General features: G+C 43.6%; 1 protein-coding gene across 2 annotated transcripts in view; it reads left to right on the top strand.

The window, feature by feature from the left end:
• The first annotated feature begins 17,617 nt into the window (after positions 1-17,617).
• Positions 17,618-20,762, top strand: part of DYNC1LI1 (dynein cytoplasmic 1 light intermediate chain 1) — a 49,288-nt gene continuing 46,143 nt past the window's right edge. For both annotated transcript variants that reach the window (XM_021071542.2, XM_084987621.1), the window contains exons 1-2: positions 17,618-17,786; positions 17,981-18,054. In XM_021071542.2, coding sequence (XP_020927201.2) covers positions 17,641-17,786; positions 17,981-18,054 — 220 coding nt within the window. In that variant the 5' untranslated portion in view covers positions 17,618-17,640. The remainder of the gene's footprint in view (positions 17,787-17,980; positions 18,055-20,762) is intronic.

Here is a 20,762-nt window from a genome sequence, read left to right as displayed (position 1 = left end):
CTGCCCCAGCCTGTGAGGAGACTATGTATTTTAACTGACATGTTGCCCCCAAGGCAAAATTGCAGTTTTATCAATGAAGAAGTAGACAGAAGTAGGTACTGAATAGACAATTGCCAACTCATGCCATAGAGCCCACCCAAGCACATAGGGAATCAGGGTGGAGGAGCAGGCATCTGGTCCCAAGATTCCCAAGGCTTGTCACAGGAAGCAGAGAGGGCCACTGGCTTTGGCCTCACTGTCACAAAGGGCCTCAGATTGACCTTATATGTGTTCAATCATTGCATTTTGTATGTATGCTAAATTAAAATTTATTAAAAATAAATAAGATATATAGTGCATTTTTTACAATTGTCTTTTGACTTTTCGTCACTAAAAATGTTCCCAGGAGTTTAAAATATAGAACAGGAGGAGTTCTCTTATGGTGCAGTGGCTTAAGGATCCAGTGTTGTCACTGTAGCAGCTTGGGATCGCTACTGTGGCTCAGGTTTGATCTCTGGCCCAGGAGCTTCCATGTGCCACAGGCACAGCCAAAAAAAGAAAAAAAGAAAAAAAAGAAAAGAAAAGAACAAAATGTAGAACAGAGTTTAAAAATATATCCCAGGTCTCTCTCATGTTCTGGCTCCGTTGCAATGACTTAACTAGTATTGATGGGCAGTAGATAAAAAAATGGGCCTCTGTGATCCAAGAATGTCTGTGGGCTAGGTGGGAGCAAGGCAGAGCAAGAGATATTTGATTGGTAGTTTTCATTTTACTTGTGAGTGGTAGAAAGTGGACCTCTTAAGGCCAGAGGCCTTTTGATGGCCTTGACCCAAAGGACTTCCACAGACACTTCCCAAGGTGGCACAAAGTTAAACTCCTGCCTCAGTACAGCCAAAGTCTGTTTTCTTAGTCAGCACAATAGACCATAAAGTGAATTCTGAGTCACAACCTTGACATCCAGGGGACCCACTTTCCCCTAACTGCCTTCTGTCCTTCCTCTTTCTCAGCTCTCTCCTGAGGGAGTGGGGACTTCAGTCCATCACCAGAGAGCACAGATGCTGATGTTCTAACGGAAAAGTTGCTGTAGTAGGTTCAGTTGAAGCAAACTGTGCCTTCTGCTTTAGCCACTTTCTACTCACTGCAAATCCAGATACCAAAGCACCCCTAGCCATTGGGTCCCCATGCGATACCCCAGCCACCTCAGCTGTTTTCCTCCAATTAGTGGAGAAAACAGCAATAATGTTAGGAACGATGCTTTCAACACTTGTACTCAGCGTTTGGTCTGCAGAGCAGCAGCATCTGTGAGTTTGTTGGAAAGGCAGAATTTCCATCCTGACCTCTGATATTCTTACTAAGAATTTGCATTTTAACTAGATCCCTGGTGATTCAAATGCACACTGAAATTTGGAAGCCCAGCTTAAATGTTAGCACCTTAAATCATAAATCTAGCTCTCTTTGTTCATTCATTCAGCTACCTAATGATTTTTTTTTTTTTTTGTCTTTTTCTAGGGCTGCACTCGTGGTATATGGAGGTTCCCAGGCTAGGGGTCTAATTGGAGCTGTAGCTGCCTGCCTACACCACAGCCACAGCAACGCCAGGTCCTTAACCCACTGAGCAAGGCCAGGGATTGAACCCGCACCCTCATGATTCCTAGTCGGATTTATTAACAACTGAGCCACGATGGGAACTGTAGCCACCTAATGATTATAATTTGTCTGTTGCAGAAGAAATGCCTGCTCTAGCCTCCTTTTCCTTGCCTTTTTCTTTTTTCTTTTTTCTTTCTTTTTTTTTTTGCCACTGTGTGCGGCAGCCTGATGTGTGATTTCAATTCTCAGACCAGGTATGGAACCCTGGCCACAGTGGTGAAAGCCCCAAGTCCTAACCACTAGATCACCAGGGAACTCCATTCCTTGCCTTCTTAAGAACAGACTTCAGTTTTATTTGGGGAAGCAATGTACCTCTCTAAAAGACCACCTTTCCCAGATGCTCTTGCAGCTAGACGAGGGTATGAGATTCTCACCAGTGACATTTAAGTGGAAATGTTTATGGGACTAATGAGAAGTCTCTGAAAAAACAGATCCTTTCTTCTTTCCTCCTAACTGTTGCCTGCTATATGGACATCACGACTGGCCTTTAGAAGTCATCTTGGGATACAAGGTGACCTTGAGAATGGAAGTCACAGACTGAGGATGGCAGAATACAAAGACTAGAGCTTATGTCCCAGTGAAACTACTCTATCAGCTTGGATATGTTGACACTGTATGTCATACTATAGAATATGTTGTATATTCCAGACTTCTTTTATGGGAAACTCCTATTGTGTTTAAGCCACTATAATTTTGGGTTTTCTGTTATATGTAGTTGTTATTTGGGTAAGTGTCTAGAACTTACTGGCAAAAAAAAAAAAAAAAAAAAAAAAAAAAAAAAGGCAAAAGTTCAGCTCCCTCAAGCAGTTAAATCTCTCCTTGTAAATTAGCAAAATGAAATTGAGATTCTGGTTTATACATCAGTCTCTTTGAACTGTGAGAATGTGAATCTGTCCCAGAGAAATGACCTGGTGAGGGAAGGGCAATAAGGGTGCCAGCCAAGGAGGACCTCCAGGTAGCCAGCTGGTCCCTTGGTAGGCAATACCTCTGTCTCTTGCCTTTCATTTTCTTCTAACCTTAATAAGCTCTATTAGCCAGAAGAAGGATATCTAAAAAGCCTAAATAATTCCAGACAGAATAAGCCATTGTTCAATCTCTAATATTCAACTTATTTATACATTGTTTTCTATGAATAGTTAACTGGTTTTTGTAAACATATCAGTGGGGATACACTGGGGATGTGGCACACAGCATCCTCTCCCATCATGCCATATAGACTTTGTATATTTCCATATATAACTGTCTTTTTCTAGCTATGGCTTATATACTGGCTGCAAGTTGGTTTAATTTTTCCTTTCTTTCAGAGATAGCAAAGACATGAGATTATCCACTTTACCCACTCCCATCCCTCAGACTCCAAAGCCCAAGAAGTGAAACAATTTATCCAGGATCTCAGAGTTAGGTAGATACAAGTCCTAGACTAGACCCCTGTACCCCTCCAAGAGAGTTAATGATCCTCCTAAAACATCACAGTGATTCTCAGTAAGTTCTGAAAAGATCATGTTATCACAGCAATGTTTTGAGCAAAGTAAAGAAATATCCCTGGTTGGAGTTCCTTGGTAGCTCAGCAGGTTAAGGATCCAGTGTTGTCACTGCTGTGGCTTCGGTTCAATCCTTGGCCTGGGAACTTCTATATGCCTGTGTATGTATTACACAGCAGCATTGGTCTTAAATCAGCACATGATTACTTTCAGATTACCTTGAATTGATATTGGAAAAAAGCCTGGGGAGTTCCCATTGTGGCTCAGCAGGTTAAGAACCCTACATAGTGTCTGTGAGGATGTGGGTTTGATCCCTGACCCCGCTCAGTGGGTTGAGGATCCAGCATTGCTACAGGCTGTGGTGTAGGTCACAGATGTGGCTCACATCTGATGTTGCCAAGGCTGTGGTTTAGACTGCATCTCCAGCTCCAATTTGACCCCTGGCCTGAGAACTTCTGTATGCCACGGGTGCAGCACCCCCCCCCAAAAAAAAGAAGAAGCCTGAAATCAATCACTATATAGCTTTAGACGTAAATGTAACTCTACAGAGCTGTACACGCAAAACCAGTCTTCTACAGAAGCTCTAAACAACCAGCTTTTTTGAGACGCAAGAGCAGCTAGCTGTATCTTTGGGCACCAGACGGAGTAGCTGACTTGTATTTAGGCTTCATGTTGTATGAAAAATCCATACCTGCAGACACTAGAAGCACGTTCAGTGTGGCCAGGCAAGCAGTGATGTGCCAGTCAGCCGGCTCTCTGAAATAAAGTATCCTCACAGTATGACAGTAACATTTGCTGACATCCATGGGATGTCATAGTTCCACCATACCCCATTTCAAGCTACCAATGTGATGTCACCGACAGAGTTGGGAAAGAGATGTGCCCATTTGCTCCAGCACCCAATGGAAAGGCAAGGACTGACTTGCCCAACTCAGAGATCTGTTGATTCATGTCTCCTACTTCCAGTTCATTTCAGGATTCCAGGGCATACATCTAAAATATCAGACATAGTTACTGTATAATTTAATATTTCTCTTCTTTTTTTTGTGTGTTTAGTGTTTTGGTCACATGCATTCAGTTGAGTCAGTGTGAATGAATTGTACCTCTGATCTCTCTCTCTCTCACCTTTAGTTGGAATAGGTAAACTCGTTCATGCTCAGCTAAAGTAGATCATTCAGATAGTACTCACTGAGGCCAACCTGCAAACCAAAGGTGCTCTGTGATGATCAGGCTGAACTTACCAAACACAAAAGAATGTGTTCTCTCATCTCCATCTCAGCCTCTGTAATGCACCCAAATTCCTTATGCCTCAGTCTCTCCAGATCAACAGAATGAGGAGATATTTTAATACCCCTGACCTACACAAACATGTGGGTGTTGAAACCTTATTTTCTATCACTTTCTGTTATGTTGGTGAATATTGTTTATGCAGGGTGATAAAAATTATATTAGCTGTATCAACTAAAAATAAAAATTACAGGAATGCGGAGTTCCTGTTATGGCTCAGTGGTTAAGGAATCCGACTAAGAACATGAGGTTGCGGGTTCAATCCCTGGCCTCACTCAGTGGGTTAAGGATCAGGCGTTGCTGTGAGCTGTGGTGTAGGTCGCAGATGTGGCTCGGATTCTGCACTGCTGTGGCTGTGATGTAGGCTGGCGGCTACAGCTCCGATTGGACCCCTAGCCTGGGAACCTCCATATGCCATGAGTGCGGCCCTAGAAAAGACAAAAAAAAAAAAAAAAAAAAAAAAAAAAGAGGAATGCCGCGGTAGCTCAGTGGGTTAAGGATTGCCACTGTTGTGGAGCAGTTTGCTGCTGTAGTGTTGGTTTGATCCCTGGCCCCAGAACTTCTGTGTGCCACAGGTGTGGCCAAACAATTTTTTTTTAAGTATATTAGTCTTTTTTTTTTTCTTTTTTTTTTTTTTTTTGGTCTCTTTGCCTTTTTCTTGAGCCACTCCTGTGGCATATGGAGGTTCCCAGACTAGGAATCTAATCGGAGCTGTAGCCACTGGCCTACACCAGAGCCACAGCAACACCGGGTCTGAGCCAAGTCTGCGAGCCACACCACTGCTCATGGCAATGCTGGAGCGAGGCCAGGGATCGAACCCACAACCTCATGGTTTCCAGTTGGATTCATTAACCACTACGCCACGACGGGAACTCCAGTCGTCTTTTTTTTTTTAATGGCTGCACTCATGGCATATGGAAGTTCCCCAACCAGGGATCTAATCCAAGCCACACCTGGAACCCAAGCCACAGTTGCGGCAATGCTAGAGTCTTTAACCCAACATGCCAGCCGGATATTGAACCTGCATCTCAGTAGTGATCTGAGGCACTGCAGTGAGATTCTTTTTTTTTTTTTTTTTTTTTTTTGTCTTTTGTTGTTGTTGTTATTGCTGTTGTTGTTGTTGTTGCTATTTCTTGTTGTTGCTATTTCTTTCTCCATATGCCTCCATATGCTCCCGAGGCATATGGAGGTTCCCAGGCTAGGGGCTGAATCGGAGCTGCAGCCACTGGCCTACACCAGAGCCACAGCAACGCGGGATCCGAGCCGCGTCTGCAACCTACACCACAGCTCACGGCAACGCCGGATCGTTAACCCACTGAGCAAGGGCAGGGACCGAACCCGCAACCTCATGGTTCCTAGTCGGATTCGTTAACCACTGTGCCACGATGGGAACTCCCTGCAATGAGATTCTTAACTCACTGCACCACAGCGGAACTCCGCATTAGTCTTAAATATACAGCTTGATAAATTTTTACCTAGGCAGCCACACAACTAACATCTAGATCAAGACCTAGAACATTTCCAGTATCCCAGAAGTCTTCCTCATGCTTTTCCCCAATCAGTAGGTGCCCCCTCCATTTGCTCCAGGCATCTTAATGTTTGTTGGGATTTTTTAAAAAGATAGTTCTTAATCATAGACTCATTAAATGGCATAACTGATCTAAAATGCTTGGTATTAATGAGACAATAGAAACTCAGAGGCCAAATGACCTTTCTGAAATCATCAATTTGTTGTCTGGGCTGATTCTAGGACCCAGAATCCAAGATTCAGTTACAGTTCAGTGGTTGTTTGTTTTTTTTTTTTTCCCTTGGCTGTGCCTATAGCATGTGGAAGTTTCTGGGCAAGAGACCACACCCACACCACAGCAGCAACCTGAGCTGCTACAGTGACAATGCCGGATCCTTAACCTGCTGTGCCACAAGGGAACTCCCTAGTCCAGTCGTTTTTAATGTGTGTCCACCAGACCAGCAGCAATAGCATCACTGGAAACTCATCATAAGTGCAAATTTTTACATCGCCCCTACTCCCACCTATTAAATCAAAAACTCTGGGTGGGCTCAGCAAATTGTGTCTGAAGAGGCTCTCCAGCTGATTCACATACTCAAGTCTGAGAACCACTGAACTGCACCAATGTTTGTAAATCAATATTAGAGTTCATAAAGTTCTTGTTGGAATTCCCTTGTGGCCTAGTGATTAATGATCCAGTGCTGTCACTGCTGTGGCTCAGGGTCAATCACTGGCCTAGGAACTTCTGAGTACTATGGATGCAGCAAAAAAAAAAATAATAATAATGATGATAAATTTCTTGTTAATTGTGAAATTCTGTTTAGTACCAGGCACAGAAGAGTTTTAAGGAGTATTTAGGAGGCCTATACTATTCAGTCAGTAAAAAAGACTCACAACGGCACAGTCTGGAAAAAGAATATGGACTTAGTTTTGCTTTTCATTAGCTTTGTAGCTTGGGCAAGACACAATCTCCTTGAGCCCTAGTTGTTTTGGATTGCAAAATAATTACCCTAGTATGTTAGAGCCTGGGTTGGATCCTGGACTGAATTTGTATTTTGTTTGATCTACCCAAAGATTTTTCTTTTTTGTTTGTTTGGAGTTAAATGCTGTGTTAGGAGCAGTGAGTGGTCATCAAATATCCAACTGCTCGCCTTCATTTCTTTGCTCTCTTTGGACTCAAGCAACTCCATGTGATCAATGGACTATGACTGAAATGTATGTCATCTCCTGGCCTAGGCACATAGGAACTAGTATGCATCTTCCATCTCTTTCTTCCCCTGAAGTGGTGACCTTGGAAACCATGTGTTGTGTGGCAGCATCACAAGATAAGGGATCCTTGAAATTTCCTGATGGCCTAGCAGTTAAGGATTTGCCATTGTCACTGCTGTGGCGTGGGTTCCATCTTTGGCCCAGGAACGTCTGCATGCTGTGGGCACAGCCAAAAAATTAAAAAATTTTAAAAATAAGAGTTCCCATCATGTCTCAGCGTTGAACAAACCCAATTAGTATCCATAAGGACTCTGGTTTGATCCCTGGCCTCACTCAGTGGGTTAAGGATCCGGCGTTGCTGTGACCTGTGGAGTAGGTCACAGAAGTGGCTCAGATCCCACATTACTGTGGCTGTGGCATAGACTGGCAGCTATAGCTCCGATTTGACCCCAAGTGTGGAAACCTCCATATGGCGTGAGTTCAGCCCTAAAACAAACAAACAAACAATAAATAAAAGGACACCCTACAACTCAGCAGCTTAGGACACTAAGCTTATTTATGGCTGTGGGTTTGCAATTCAGCTGGAATTGGCTCCAGACTGTGGGTCTGCTCCATTGGGCTCATTCTGTGGTCCAGGCTGAGGGCTAGTGGCTACTTGGTCATGTTCTTGGTGGAGGTCAGAACTTTATAGAGGCCCGGGTGCAGAGTTCACACACACACACACACACACACACACACACACACACACGCGTGTGCGGAATTGACAGTGTATCAGCTCTGCCCACACTCCTTTGGTCAGGATAATCCATACGGCCAAGTCCAACATCATATATACTGAACAAAAATCTCACTTTTCACACCTTCTCTCTAAGATTTTGTAGCTTTTTTGTTTTTTGTCTTTTTTTTTGTTTTTTGCCTTTTCTAGGGCCACTCCTGTGGCATATGGAGGTTCCCAGGCTAGGGGTCGAATCGGAGCTGTAGCCGCTGGCCTACGCCAGAGCTACAGCAACGCGGGATCCGAGCCAGGTCTGCAACCTACACCACAGCTCATGGCACACCGGATCCTTAACCCACTGAGCAAGGCCAGGGATCGAACTCATGCCCTCATGGTTCCTAGTCGGATTCATTAACCACTGAACCACAACGGGAACTCCAGATTTTGTAACTTTTGCCATGTCTTTTCTCAGCTTTTATTTTCTTATACTGAAAATTTTCAATCTTTTTCTTCTTTTCTGATAAAGACTTCACTCCCTTCCTGCTTTGCTTTCCTCTCTAGTCTCCTCGCCTGGTTAGATGTGACCCATTTTGTTGGCCTTCTCTGTATACATTGTACTGTTGGGCTTTGGAGTAAACCTGGAAATAAATGCCTAATGTCCTCTTCTGGGATCAAGATGAATAAAAGAAGTGAAAGGAGACTAACATTTTTGGAATCAATGACATGCCGAGCACCAAGGTAGGTATTTTTCATATCATGTTACAGATTCTTCGCACATGGTCTCTTTAATCCTCACAAATCAAACACCTCTAGGAATGAGGCAGGCACATGAGTGAAGTGAGAGGGATATTGTGATTTTCTCACTTCAGATGTAATTGCATTTCACAGCAGGGACATTTATTTTATTCACAATCGAAAGGAACCCCCTGTTGAAATTTAAGCCCCATTTTTTAGTTTGTAAGTTTTTCAGCAGGCATCTTTACTCTACAGCCATGGTAACTCTTCCTATGGGTCACTTTGGAGTAGCATGTTACACTATCTCTTTTGACATAGACACACTTTACTTTCTTTTTGGGGGTGCCCATGGCATGTGGAAGTCCTGGGCCAGGAACTGAACCCACACCACAGCAGTGAGCCACAGCAATTACAATACTGGATCCTTAACCCATTGAGCAACCAGGGAGCTCCATACACTTTAAACATTTAGAGATATTCTTCTCTCCCACAAAGAACGCTGCTCTCTTATAATTTTCTTTAATCAAAACCCCTCATGATCTATGTTAATTTTCCCATTTTTTGGTTAGGGTTATGCATATGGAGATATTTGACTTTCCTCTTGGTTATAAGAAAACAACTACACGAGAGTGAGGTTGAGTGGCAATTGACATTCAGCTGTGTTGTCAAGGTTTCCTTCAGGAAGTGGTGAGAACTGTGTGCCCGGCCAAGACGGGGAAGCATCACTCAGCTCTGGATAATTATTACCATTTAGGAATTCAGGCCCAGCATTGCTAGATCTTCTCTTTATTAAGACAAGTGAAGAATCCATATTATTAGTAGTAGTAGTATTTGCTTTTTAGGACAGCACCCACGGCATACAGAGGTTCCTAGGCTAGGGGTCTGATGGGAGCTGTAGCCACCAGCTTACACCACAGCCACAGCAATATGGAATCTGAGCCGCGTCTGCGACCTACACCACAGCTCACAGCAACGCCTGATCCTTAACCCACTGAGTGAGGACAGGGATCAAACCCACAACCTCATGGTTCCTAGTCGGATTCGTTAACCACTGAGCCATGACGGGAACTCCAACATCCTAATATTTAAGTGTCACCAATTGTATTAGTCAGGATAGACTAGGCTATGCTGTAATAAGAAATAACCCCCCAAATATTATTGGTTTAGTACATTGTACAAAGTCATATGTAAGTCAGGAAGGTTCTCTTCCATCTGGTCTCAGGGAACCAGGATCCCTTTATCTTTTTTCCTTTTCCATGCAGAAGTTCCCAAGTGAGGGATCAAACCCTCACCACAGCAGTAACCAGACCCACAGCAGTGACAATGCCAGATCCTTAACCCACTGAACTGCCAGTGAACTCCATCAGAGTGCCCTTTTATGCAGCATTATTGTAGCAAAAGCTGACCACTATGGAAGGTACAGATGGGGAAGAGCTAATTCACCATTTATAATGTCATCATTTATAATTTCCCAAATGCCAGGACCAGTCACCTAGACTTTCTTCTATATGAAACTTCAAAAGAGAAAACATACCTATCTGCTCCCTCTCCTTTAAAGCCTCCATTCTCACCTTTGATGCCCCGTCTCTCTGTTGCCCTTCATTGTTTGTTTTCATTTATGCACTGTGGGTGGGCTTTCTCCATCTCATTATTTCCTCAAAATGAGACTTAAGTAGGGAAGCCTCAGAGTACAGAGGACAATGTGAAGAGGGAATCAACACCAAGATTTGGCAGATCAGTGATGAACCAGCTGGAGCAATGAGGGGAGGGATGCTAAGCATGTCAGTCCTACAGGTAAGATGGTGATTGCCCTGCCCTCTTTGACAATGGCAATGTTTAGGGAGCAAGCCAATCTACTTTGTTCTTTAGTATGGGGTTATTCAGAATTTTACTTTAACATGTACCTGCATCTTATTAACTGTAGTAAAAATAGGATGGTGATTTAATTTGCAGCAATGTGGATGGACCTAGAGATGATCATGCTAAGTAAGCCAAACAGAGAAAGGCCAATACTATATGATATCACTTATATGTGGAATCTAAAATATGGCACAAATGATTTATCTATGAAACAGAAACAGACTCACAGCCATAGAGAACAGACTTGTTTCCAAGGGGGAGAGGGTTGTGGAAAGGATGGAGTGGGAAGTTGGGGTTAGTAGATGCAAACTATTACACAAAGGATGGATAAACAAGGTCCTACTGTACAGCACAGGAAACTATATTCAATATCCTGAGATAAATCATCATAAATGAGATAATAATACAATCTTAAATTATTGTAATACCCCCTCCCCCACCTTGAGCAACCCAGCCTACTCCTTCCTACTCAGACTCGGAAAGGTATGTGGTCACCTCCTCACCCTACCCCTATAGGGGCCTTATACACCCCTAACCAACCAGCAAGTGTATCATAAGTCACCTCTTTCCCCAACCAATCATCAGGTCAACAGGTGTATTTTAAGACTTCTCCTCTCTCCCTGGGCTATAAAAACAGACAAGACTTTGAGTTTGGGGTCGGTTCTCCCCAGTTATCATCCTGCTGCACTAGCAGTGTTTCTTATCTCAATAAACTCTTCTTTCTCTTCCCCTCACTATGAGTCTGGAAATTCTTTTTCCAACTCATGCACAGATCACAACAATATTCAGGGGGTATTCTTTTCCAGTAATACATTTTTTCTTTGTAAAATTTAATCCTAAAATATGGTTGTACACAAACACACACAAATGCATACATAAGCACTTTTTTTAAAAAACAAAAAAAAAGAGGGGCATAGAAATTGAGGAGATTATCTTTCTGGTGTTTTCTTTCTTTTTTTTTTTTTTTGGTGTTTTCTATGAAGGAAAAAAAGCCCCTAAGAAAGTCAATTTCTACCTTCTCCTATCAGGTGTTTCCCCCGTCTCTGTCTGATATGCGAAGTTCTGAGAGGGCTCACCTGATAAAAATCCTAGGTGAATGGTAGGAGAGAGATAAGATCTGTAATTAGAGGCACTGGTGACTAAAAAGTGAATTAAATATCCATCATTGCTTTCATTCTAAGGAGGTACTCAGATTGAGATAAACATGACTCAAAAGGAAAGCAACAAAAGCAAAATTGGGCTGTTTTTTTTTGTTTGTTTGTTTTGTTTTTCCTAATTGGATCCCTGGATCCTCTGCTGGGAGAGGTTATATTCAAGGACCTACCAATTCTGACATTACCATTTTGTCTCAAATGTCAGAGATGTTAACCAAAAAACAAAAACAAATTAAAAGTTTCATATACTGTGTAGGGGAGGGGATTCTTTAACCTCTGAAGGTCATTCTAAAGCTGTTTTATTATTTGAGTTGTTCATAGAGTCAAACTTTAAGGGACTACTCATCATCTTGCTTATTTCCTTTTTCTTTTGGTTTTGGCTTTTCACCTGGCATTGGTATCAATGGTGATTGCCAGCATTTGGCACAGTGGGTGAAGCAAGTCTTAATGAAAAATCTGCCAGAGACAGCCTGTGGGCACTGGTACAACAGGAAGCAGCATGAGGGGTGGCTGCTTTTTCCCAGTTCTCATACACAGAGGGAGGCATCCCAGACAGAAAGAGAATGTAGCCTGCACCCCCCACCTGAGCCCTACAGAAGACTCCCCTCCCTGACTACTTTTCTGCAGAGCTCTTGTATGTGACCATTGCTCGCTTTTCTTGAGATAAAGAAATGCCTAATTGCCTTCAGGGAGCTGATGAGTAAGCAGAGGATGATGTTTGACAGAAGAGAGTTATAGCTCCCAGGAGATGAAAAGCTGGAGAGAGGAGATGTCTTTCTTATGAAGGAGTGTTCCATTCCCCAATTCCAGGGCCCCAGGCTCAGCTGAATTAGAAATCACACTAAAAGAGACATCTGGGGTACCCCCAGGGGGTATCCCAGCAGAAGCTAAGTTTGCCCATATAGCAGCAGGATACTGTGATTGAGGAACCTAAGGGGGCCCAGGGCATCCAAGAAAAGGTAAATCAGTATTCAGAAAAATCTGTTAAAGTGGTGAGAGAATATATCAAATATTTTAGAAGGATTTATATAAAAAGTGGTTAAAATATCGTAAAAGAGAGCTCCTGCTCTCAGGTTTTGAAAATTCTTTTGTACACTATTCTCAACTTAAAACACACACACACATCCTTCTCATCATCCTGACATTTTAGACACCTGGTGACAAGGACTAAATCTGTTCATTTTGAGAAATAAAATATTGCCTGCCAGATCAGTAAACAAAAGATGCTAGAGTCATCAGTGAGTGCAGCCACCTCCAACGGTGAGCTGGTGAGCCCTGAGGGAATTCAGAAAGGACATAGAACACCTGACATCAACCATCATACTGCACCTACTCCTAACAGTGAGCCCTGAGGAAACTCAGAATGTGAAAACACAGGATACAGGCCCCAGAAAGCTGAGTGCATATCAAAGGAACGATTTCAGTGAGCCCAGACCCTGCATCTTCCCAACTGTAGAAAAGTGCTAAATTCCTTAACTTGATATATCTAGTTTTTTGTTATTAGCAGTAATCTTTTGTTTCTACTACCTACCCTTTGTTGAAAAACTCCTATGTATACTACCTCCCCCATCGCCTCCTCAGAGCAGTTTTCTCTGGGTTACTTGAGATGCTTCCTCCTGGGCTTAAGTCCTCAGTTTTGTCCACTGAATAAAACATAACTTTTAGGTTGTGTGTTTTTTTCAGTCAACAGTTAATTCATACCTTCAACGAATCTTCACTGAACATCTGCTATGTTCTAGGCACAAACTGCTTGGAGCAATTATTGAAGCCCTCACAGAGCTAAAGTTCTAATAAATAAATTCTATACAGTTGACCCTTTGTATTTGCAGGTTCTACACTCACAGATTCAACCAACCTCTGATTAAAAATACTTGGAGGAGTTTCCACCATGCCACAGTGGGTTAAGGATCCAGTTTTGCCACAGCTGCAGGATAGATCACTGCCATGGCTCCAATTCAGTCCCTGGCTTGGAAACTTCATATGTCAGAAGTAAGGAAAAAACAAAACAAAACACAACAAAAAACCTTGGGAAAAAAAATTATAGAAAGTTCCAAAAAGCAAAACTTGAATTTGCCCCATGGAGGCAACTGTTAACATAGTACTTACATATATTTACAACTATTTATATAGCATTTACATTGTATTAGTTATTATAAGAAATCTAGAGATGAGTTAAAGTATATGGGAGGATGTGCATAGGTTAAATGCAAATACTACACCATTTTATATATTTTGTATCCATGGATTTTGGTATCTGTCAGCAGGTCCTGGAATGAACTACCATGCAGATACTATGTTAGGAGGTAATAATAAGTATATTTTATGCTACATCAGAAGGTAGTAAGTATTATGGAAAACAAGAAGATAAGCAAGGTGAGAAGAACTTGGAATTGCAGGGGTGAAGATTTACATTCAGCACTGAAGCAAGGGTGGGTAGGGTGGACCTCATCCAGAAGCTGAGAACTGAGCAAAGACACTGTAGGAGGAGGAGAGGAAAATAGCCCAGTGGCTACCTGGGAGAAGACAATGGTTTGAGCATCTCCTTACCTCTTTCAAGGCAGAGGGAACAGCTAAATCAAAGGGATATAAAATATGTCCAAGCAATAGCAATGGGAGCCCTGAGGGAATTCAGGAAGGAAACAGAATACCTGACATCAGCCATCAGCAATGGGGCCATTGAGGCTGGACGGGAAAAATCAAAGCACAGAGCGGAGCACAAAAGTCCAGAGAGGCAATGGGGGCCAGATTCTACTGCCTTTTGGGTCATTGTAAGGACTTTGGCGTTTACTCTGATTGAAATTGTGGAAAGTAACATAATGTCTTCCCTATCAAAGGAAATCTTGGTTACTCCATTTTGCTCTGGTTTTGCCTTCCTGCGACCCCCACCCCTCCCCTTTTCCTCTTCTCCCAGTAACAGTTTGTTTCAAATTAGCCAACTGGGAAGAATGTGCACCCTGACCTGACCAATGGGAAGGGGACAGGTAAATCACCTGCATTAGGGATAAATGGGGGAGGGTCCTCCGTTTGGTGCACGCACTTTTTGGAGTACCTGCACCCTTCTGCAGGAGTAAAGAGCCTTGTCAAGATCTCCCCATGTTCTTGTGTCTCATTTTTTGACACTGACAGTCTGAGCCATGTCCCCAACAAAATGAAGAGCCACTATGGGGGTTTGAGTAGAGGAGTGATAGGATCTGGCTTATATGTTCAAATGATCTCTCCAGCTGCCATGTTTTGTTTGTTTTGCTTTGTTTTTTCTTTTTTTTGGCCACCCTGCAGTGTATGGAGTTCCCAGGCCAGGGACCAGATCCCAGCTGCAATTGTAGCAACACCAGATCCTTAACCCACTGTGCCATCTGGGGATTGAAGCTGCGTCCCAGTGCTACAGAGATGGCACCAATCTCATTGGGCCATAGCGGGAACTCCTCTAGCTGCCATGTTGAAGAGCCTTTTATAGTAGTTCAGGTAAGAGATGACAGGTCAAGGTGATATCAGTAGGTGAGTGGTAAGAAGCTAAATTGTGGGTATATTTTGAAGGTAGAGATTCTAGGATTCCTAAAGGATTCAGTGTAGGGTGTGAGAGGAATGGGGAAGTCAAGAATAGCTTAGGTAACAAGGAGCTGCTAGCTAGTGGGGAAGATGATGGGTGAAGTAGCATTTTGGGAGAGAGATCAGCAGCTCAGTTTGGAGTATGTTGAGTTTAAAATGTAGAGTTTGGACATCCAAGTAGAGATGTGGAAGAAGAGTTGGATGTATTAATCTGGGGTTCTAGATGGGGTTCTGGGATGGAGAGAGAAATCTGGGAGTTTTTATCATACGGATGGAATTTAAAGTATTGAGACTGCATGAGATCACCAAAGGACAGTGTATAGATAGAGAAGAGGAACAAAGACTGAGCTCTGGAGTCCTCTAACATTAAATAGTCAGGAAAATGAGGAAATGGTAAAGAAGCCTGAGAAGGAGACGTTAGTGAGGCAGGAAAAAGAAAAAACCCAAAGAGAACATGGTGACCAGGAAGCCATGTGAAGAAGGATAGACAGAAGAGGTGATCAGCTGTAGCCTGTGATGCCAAAAGGTCAAGAAAGACAATGAAATTAATTCCCATTGCGGCTCAGCAGTAATGAAGCTGACTAGTATCCATGAGGATGCAGGTTTGATCCCTGGCCCCACTCATGGGGTTAAGGATCTGGTGTTGCTGTTAGCTGTGGTGTAGGTTGCAGATGTGGCTTGGATCCTGTGTGGCTGTGGCTGTGGCTGTGATGCAGGCCAGCAGCTGCGCTCCAATTAGACCCCTAGCCTGGGAACTTCCATATGCCACACATGTGGCCCTAAAAGAAAAAAAAAAGAAGAAAAAAGAAAGAAAGACATGGAAGGCCAATTTACCATTGGATTTAGCAACAAGGAGATCACTGACAACAATGATAAGGGCAGTTTCTGTGGTGTCATGGGGTAAAAGTCTGAAGTGGGTTCTAAGGGCAAAGGGGAAGAAGAAGACAGTATATGAAGACAACTATTTTAAAGAATTTTTCTATAAAAGAGTGGAAAGAAATGTAGCCAGAGTTGGTGAGGGAGTAGGGTTAAGATAAATTGATCAAATGAAAATCAGTAAATGATTATACAGAGAAAGAAGAAGAAAAAATTTTGGAGCAATGTCCTTGAGTGGAGGAGAGGAGTTGGAATCTAGCGCAGAAGTGGAGAGATTATTGTAAGATTTGGTGAAAGAATACAGATTATTCTTCTATGATAATTGGCAGGATAATTGACAGTACAGATACTGGAAGGAGGTTTATGTGTTAGGGGAAATCTGTGGAAGTTCTAAAGGCCTCCAAGTAGAAAACACATACATGCATACACAGGAAAGGATTAGGAATCAGAACAGCTTTGGATTTCTCAATGCTAACACAAAATCTAGAAGACAAGGGATCACGGCTTTGAAAAACCAAAGGGAAGATAATCTGCAACCTAAGAATTTTATACCTAGCCAAACTATCACTAAGTGAGCATAGTCTACATGCATTTCTGACAGGGTGAGCTGGATATCTTCTGTTTGGCCTTCCAGATCCACTCTCCATCCTTCTCTTTCCTTCTTTGTGCTCGGGAGGGTAGACCTGTACAGATTGCTTTGCTTGAGTTCTCTTGCCCTCTAGCTTCTGGTGGGTTTGGCAGATGTGAGATACTGTAGGATACCAGGGAGCAGAAGAGAGAGAGGTCAGTGCTGTGTTCATTTACTGTAAAGACATAGATCTTGCTGATCAACACTTCTATAGCTGCAGCTCTCTGGATTTTAGTAATCACTCCTTCCTTTTACCCCTTCAGGCCTCAATCTTCCTGTTGTTGCTAGCCTCAACTCTTAGTATCATTCACACCTTTGTAACCAGTTCCTTCTTGAAGCTTTCCTCTGGCTCCCACTTAAGAATGCCTTTTTTTCCCCCCTTGGCTGGACCTTGACTGAATGACTACATAGATTTCCAAAAATGTAGCCATACACTTTATCTCATAAAACCATTGAAGAAAATTCTCCCCTAAAATAAAAAAAGAAGATGACACAGGAATGAGGCAAAGAGAATCCTCAGAAGAATGGTGAAAGGAGATTCCAAGATGACAGCTGTGTATTAGGTACACAACAAGCGATTCTAATTTGAGCTGGAGGGAAGGCAATGACAGTGCAGGAATTCCACACCCGCCGCGGGGTTTGCGTTTGCGTTTGCGGACCAACTGATGAGTGGGAGGGAGCATTGTTCCTCTGACACACCTCAACGCACCCCGGCTGCAGCCCAGGGCTGAGGGCGGGGTAGAGGGAAGAGCTTCAACTCGCTGAGCTCAGGAGGACAGGCGCTGCAGCGGAGCGGCCCGCCAGGCCACTCGCGCACGCGCATCCCCGCCGCACCCCGCCAGCCTATAGCGCACGCGCAGTCCGCCCTCGCTCGCTCAGGCAATCCCCCCAGGGCCAGGGCCCCACCCCCGCAGGCCCCGCCCCGCTCCCAAGCGCGGAGCGCTCCATATCCGGGTTCCCGCCGCTGCCGCCTCGCTCATTCAGCTTTGCCGGGAGTGGTGTGATCCCCGACCAAGATGGCGGCCGTCGGGCGAGTCGGCTCCTTTGGCTCCTCTCCGCCGGGATTAGTCTCGACCTATACTGGCGGCCCCTTGGCTAACGAGCTAACGTCGGGAAACGGCGGGGCCGCGACAGGCGACGACGAGGACGGGCAGAACCTTTGGTAAGGACCGCAGCCCTCCCTGGTCCCCGCTGGCACCCTCGGCCCTGCGGACGCCCCAGGGTCTCGTGCCCGCCGGAGCTCGGCGCCCACCCAGGCCGCGGCTTTCTCGGCAGCTCCCGCCCCGGCGCACTGAGCCCGGGGCCGTTCCTCCCTCGCCAGACCCCGGCCTGAGTGTGCTGTTTGCTCTCCACCAGGTCCTGCATCCTCAGCGAGGTCTCCACCCGCTCGCGCTCCAAGCTCCCCGCGGGGAAGAACGTACTGCTGCTGGGTAAGTGCCCCCCACGCCACTCTTGCTCCGCTCTGCGCGCCCCCACCACGGCCTGGGTACGGGTCCGAGTCTGCTCGCCGCTCCTTGGCTCGCTTTGTGCGGACTGCCGGGCCTGGCTCCACCCGCGCGGGGCCGGTCCTTGACAGCTGGGGGAGGAGGAAACCAGGGACCCCTGCCCCGGGACCTGCGAGGACTCGCCCTCCACTAGGTGTGCGTGGGTGGCCCTGACAGCCTCCCCTGAGAAGGACAATGCCGTTAACCCATCTGAAAGATCCGAGTGGCTTGGGGTTTACCTAGAAAATAAAGACGGTTTTTCTTTCATAACAAAATTTAGTAGCAGGACACTTTCTGCAAGAGCTCCAGTGCAAATGGCATGCTATCAATATTTAATTGCTGGCTCTTTGTATAATTAACAGAGAAACTAGAAATGAGCCCTTGTAGTCATGACAAATGTTCTTACTTGATTCAGCTTTTACTGGTACAATGGGCTCGTGTTATAGCTGTCTTTTCAACTGTCACTTAAAATTCCGAAATTCGTAAAGGGCAGTAAACACCTTGCTAGTTCAGTCCCTTTAGCCAGATAGATGTAATAAGGAGAAATATCTCAAATCTCCTGATGGTTCTATATCACCTTTGCTCTCTGGAAGTTGTATGTATTTTGTTTCTTTACTGATTCTGGGGGTGGATGTGGAAGACAGGGAGAACAATTCACAGGTCCACATTTTTGCAGGCTTAGCTTCAAAGTCATTTAGAGGAGAGATTTCATTTCCTTTAGATGTGAAGTTTTGAAGTTTGGCCTATAAAATGATGGTTGAATTGTAAAAATTTGATATTGATGTCTCAAGACATTTTATGTACATTTAAACACGGAACAGGAAACAAAGACGTCAAATGCCACTTGTCAGTGTCCACTTTTAATGGGAATGCTTACTTTTTTTTCATGAACAGCCGCCATCTACAATATATGATTCTTGACGTTTAAGTTAATGGATCTAGTTGAAAAATTGGTGTTAACCTTGGTTTTTTTAAGTTTTTAAATGTTTTTTATTTTAAAAATTTTATAGGAGTATGGTTGACTTAGACTGTTGTGTTAACTTCAGGTGTAACCTTTGTTTTTAATGTGATTGAAAGTACCAAAGGCACACTGACATGGGTTCACTCATGGCCATGTCATATACTAGTCCTCTGATCTTAAGGAAGTTCTTTGACTTCCGGTGACCCTCAATTTCTTCATCTTTAAAATGAATGTTATAGAAATAATAATTCCTACTTCCTAGGAATATGAAGAGAACTAAATGAGATGATGTTTGTAATTACAACAGTGTGACTTTTTGTGATGCCTTTCTCTTAACTGGATTAGAAAATGTTTTATCAGAACTCTTTTTAAAAATTGAGTTTGCACCTGTATAAGCCATATTTACAGGGCAGAGATAAATAAAGATCCAAAGGAAAAAAAAAATCCAGAAAGTGTTTGTAATTTACTAGTTAAACCAAATTACTATTAAGTACTAAACTAAAAGGAACCTGACTATATGACCTTGTTGAAGTGAGTTATATTTTAATTACTCTAAGATAAACAAGACTTCTTTTCAAATATTGTTACTGTAAAGATAAGAGTTCTGAATTTTTTCATTTTATAAGTTCCTCCCAATTATTCCTGTGCAGTCGATGCTTACTTACATGGTGCTGCTTCTAGTGAACAAAAGTGACCATTTTGTTCATTTCTTGACATTCCTAATTTGCACTGAGGTTGCACTATGCTTTTTGTTTGTTGGTTTTTTGTTTTTTAGGGCCGAACCCACGGCATGTGGAGGTTCCCAGGCTAGGGGTCCCGGAGCTACAGCTGCCGGCCTACACCACAGCCACAGCAACGCCAGATCCGAGCCACATTTGCCACCTACACCACAGCTCGTGACAATGCTGGATCCTTAACCCACTGAGTGAAGCCAGGACTCGAACCCGAAACCTCATGGTTCCAGGTCAGATTCATTTCCGCTTCACCATGACGGGAACTTCACACTATGCTTTTTTTTAAACTGTTCTTTGACACTGGGTCAGTGCATGTGTGGCTGAATGTGTTTGGAGGCCAACTTAGAATATTCTTCAAATTCAGAAGAAATTAAATTCCTTTTTTCATGAACTTAATAGTTGATGAAGCTCCACCTAGTATCCAGTTATACAAGGTAAAAATTTAAGAAAAATTTTGAGGACTGTTACCGTTGGGATTTTCATCATAGTCCTTTTCAGCTTTGGAAGAAACTGACAACAGACTTTTTTTTTTTTGGCTTTTTTTAGGGCTGTACCTGTGGCATATGGAGGTTCCCAGGCTAGGGGTCTAATTGGAGCTTTAGCCGCTGGCCTATGCCAAAGCCACAGCAATGCAGGATCTGAGCCATGTCTGCAACCTGTACCACAGCTCATGGCAACCCTGGATTCTTAACCCAATGAGCAAGGCCAGGGATCGAACCTGCGTCCTCATGGATGCTAGTCAGATCCGTTAACCACTGAGCCACAACAGGAACTCCTGATAAAAGATTTTTATGCTGATCACTTAAATAGGATGAAATTTCTAGAATACCTCCAAAGATGTCTTGAAAGACATTTTACCATCATATATTACAGCCACGTTCGTTTATGCTGGTGGAGGGGAAAAATACGTAAATAGGCATCGTAGTTTTCTTTGTTATGAGTTTGAAGGTGCCAGGCAT

Source organism: Sus scrofa, chromosome 13 (assembly GCF_054392235.1).
Source record: "Sus scrofa isolate SSC_HxYL_T2T_F1_AM1 chromosome 13, Sscrofa_HxYL_maternal_Yorkshire_Landrace_v2.0, whole genome shotgun sequence".
NCBI classification, from domain to species: domain Eukaryota; kingdom Metazoa; phylum Chordata; class Mammalia; order Artiodactyla; family Suidae; genus Sus; species Sus scrofa.
This window is presented reverse-complemented; position numbering and strand designations above follow the sequence as displayed.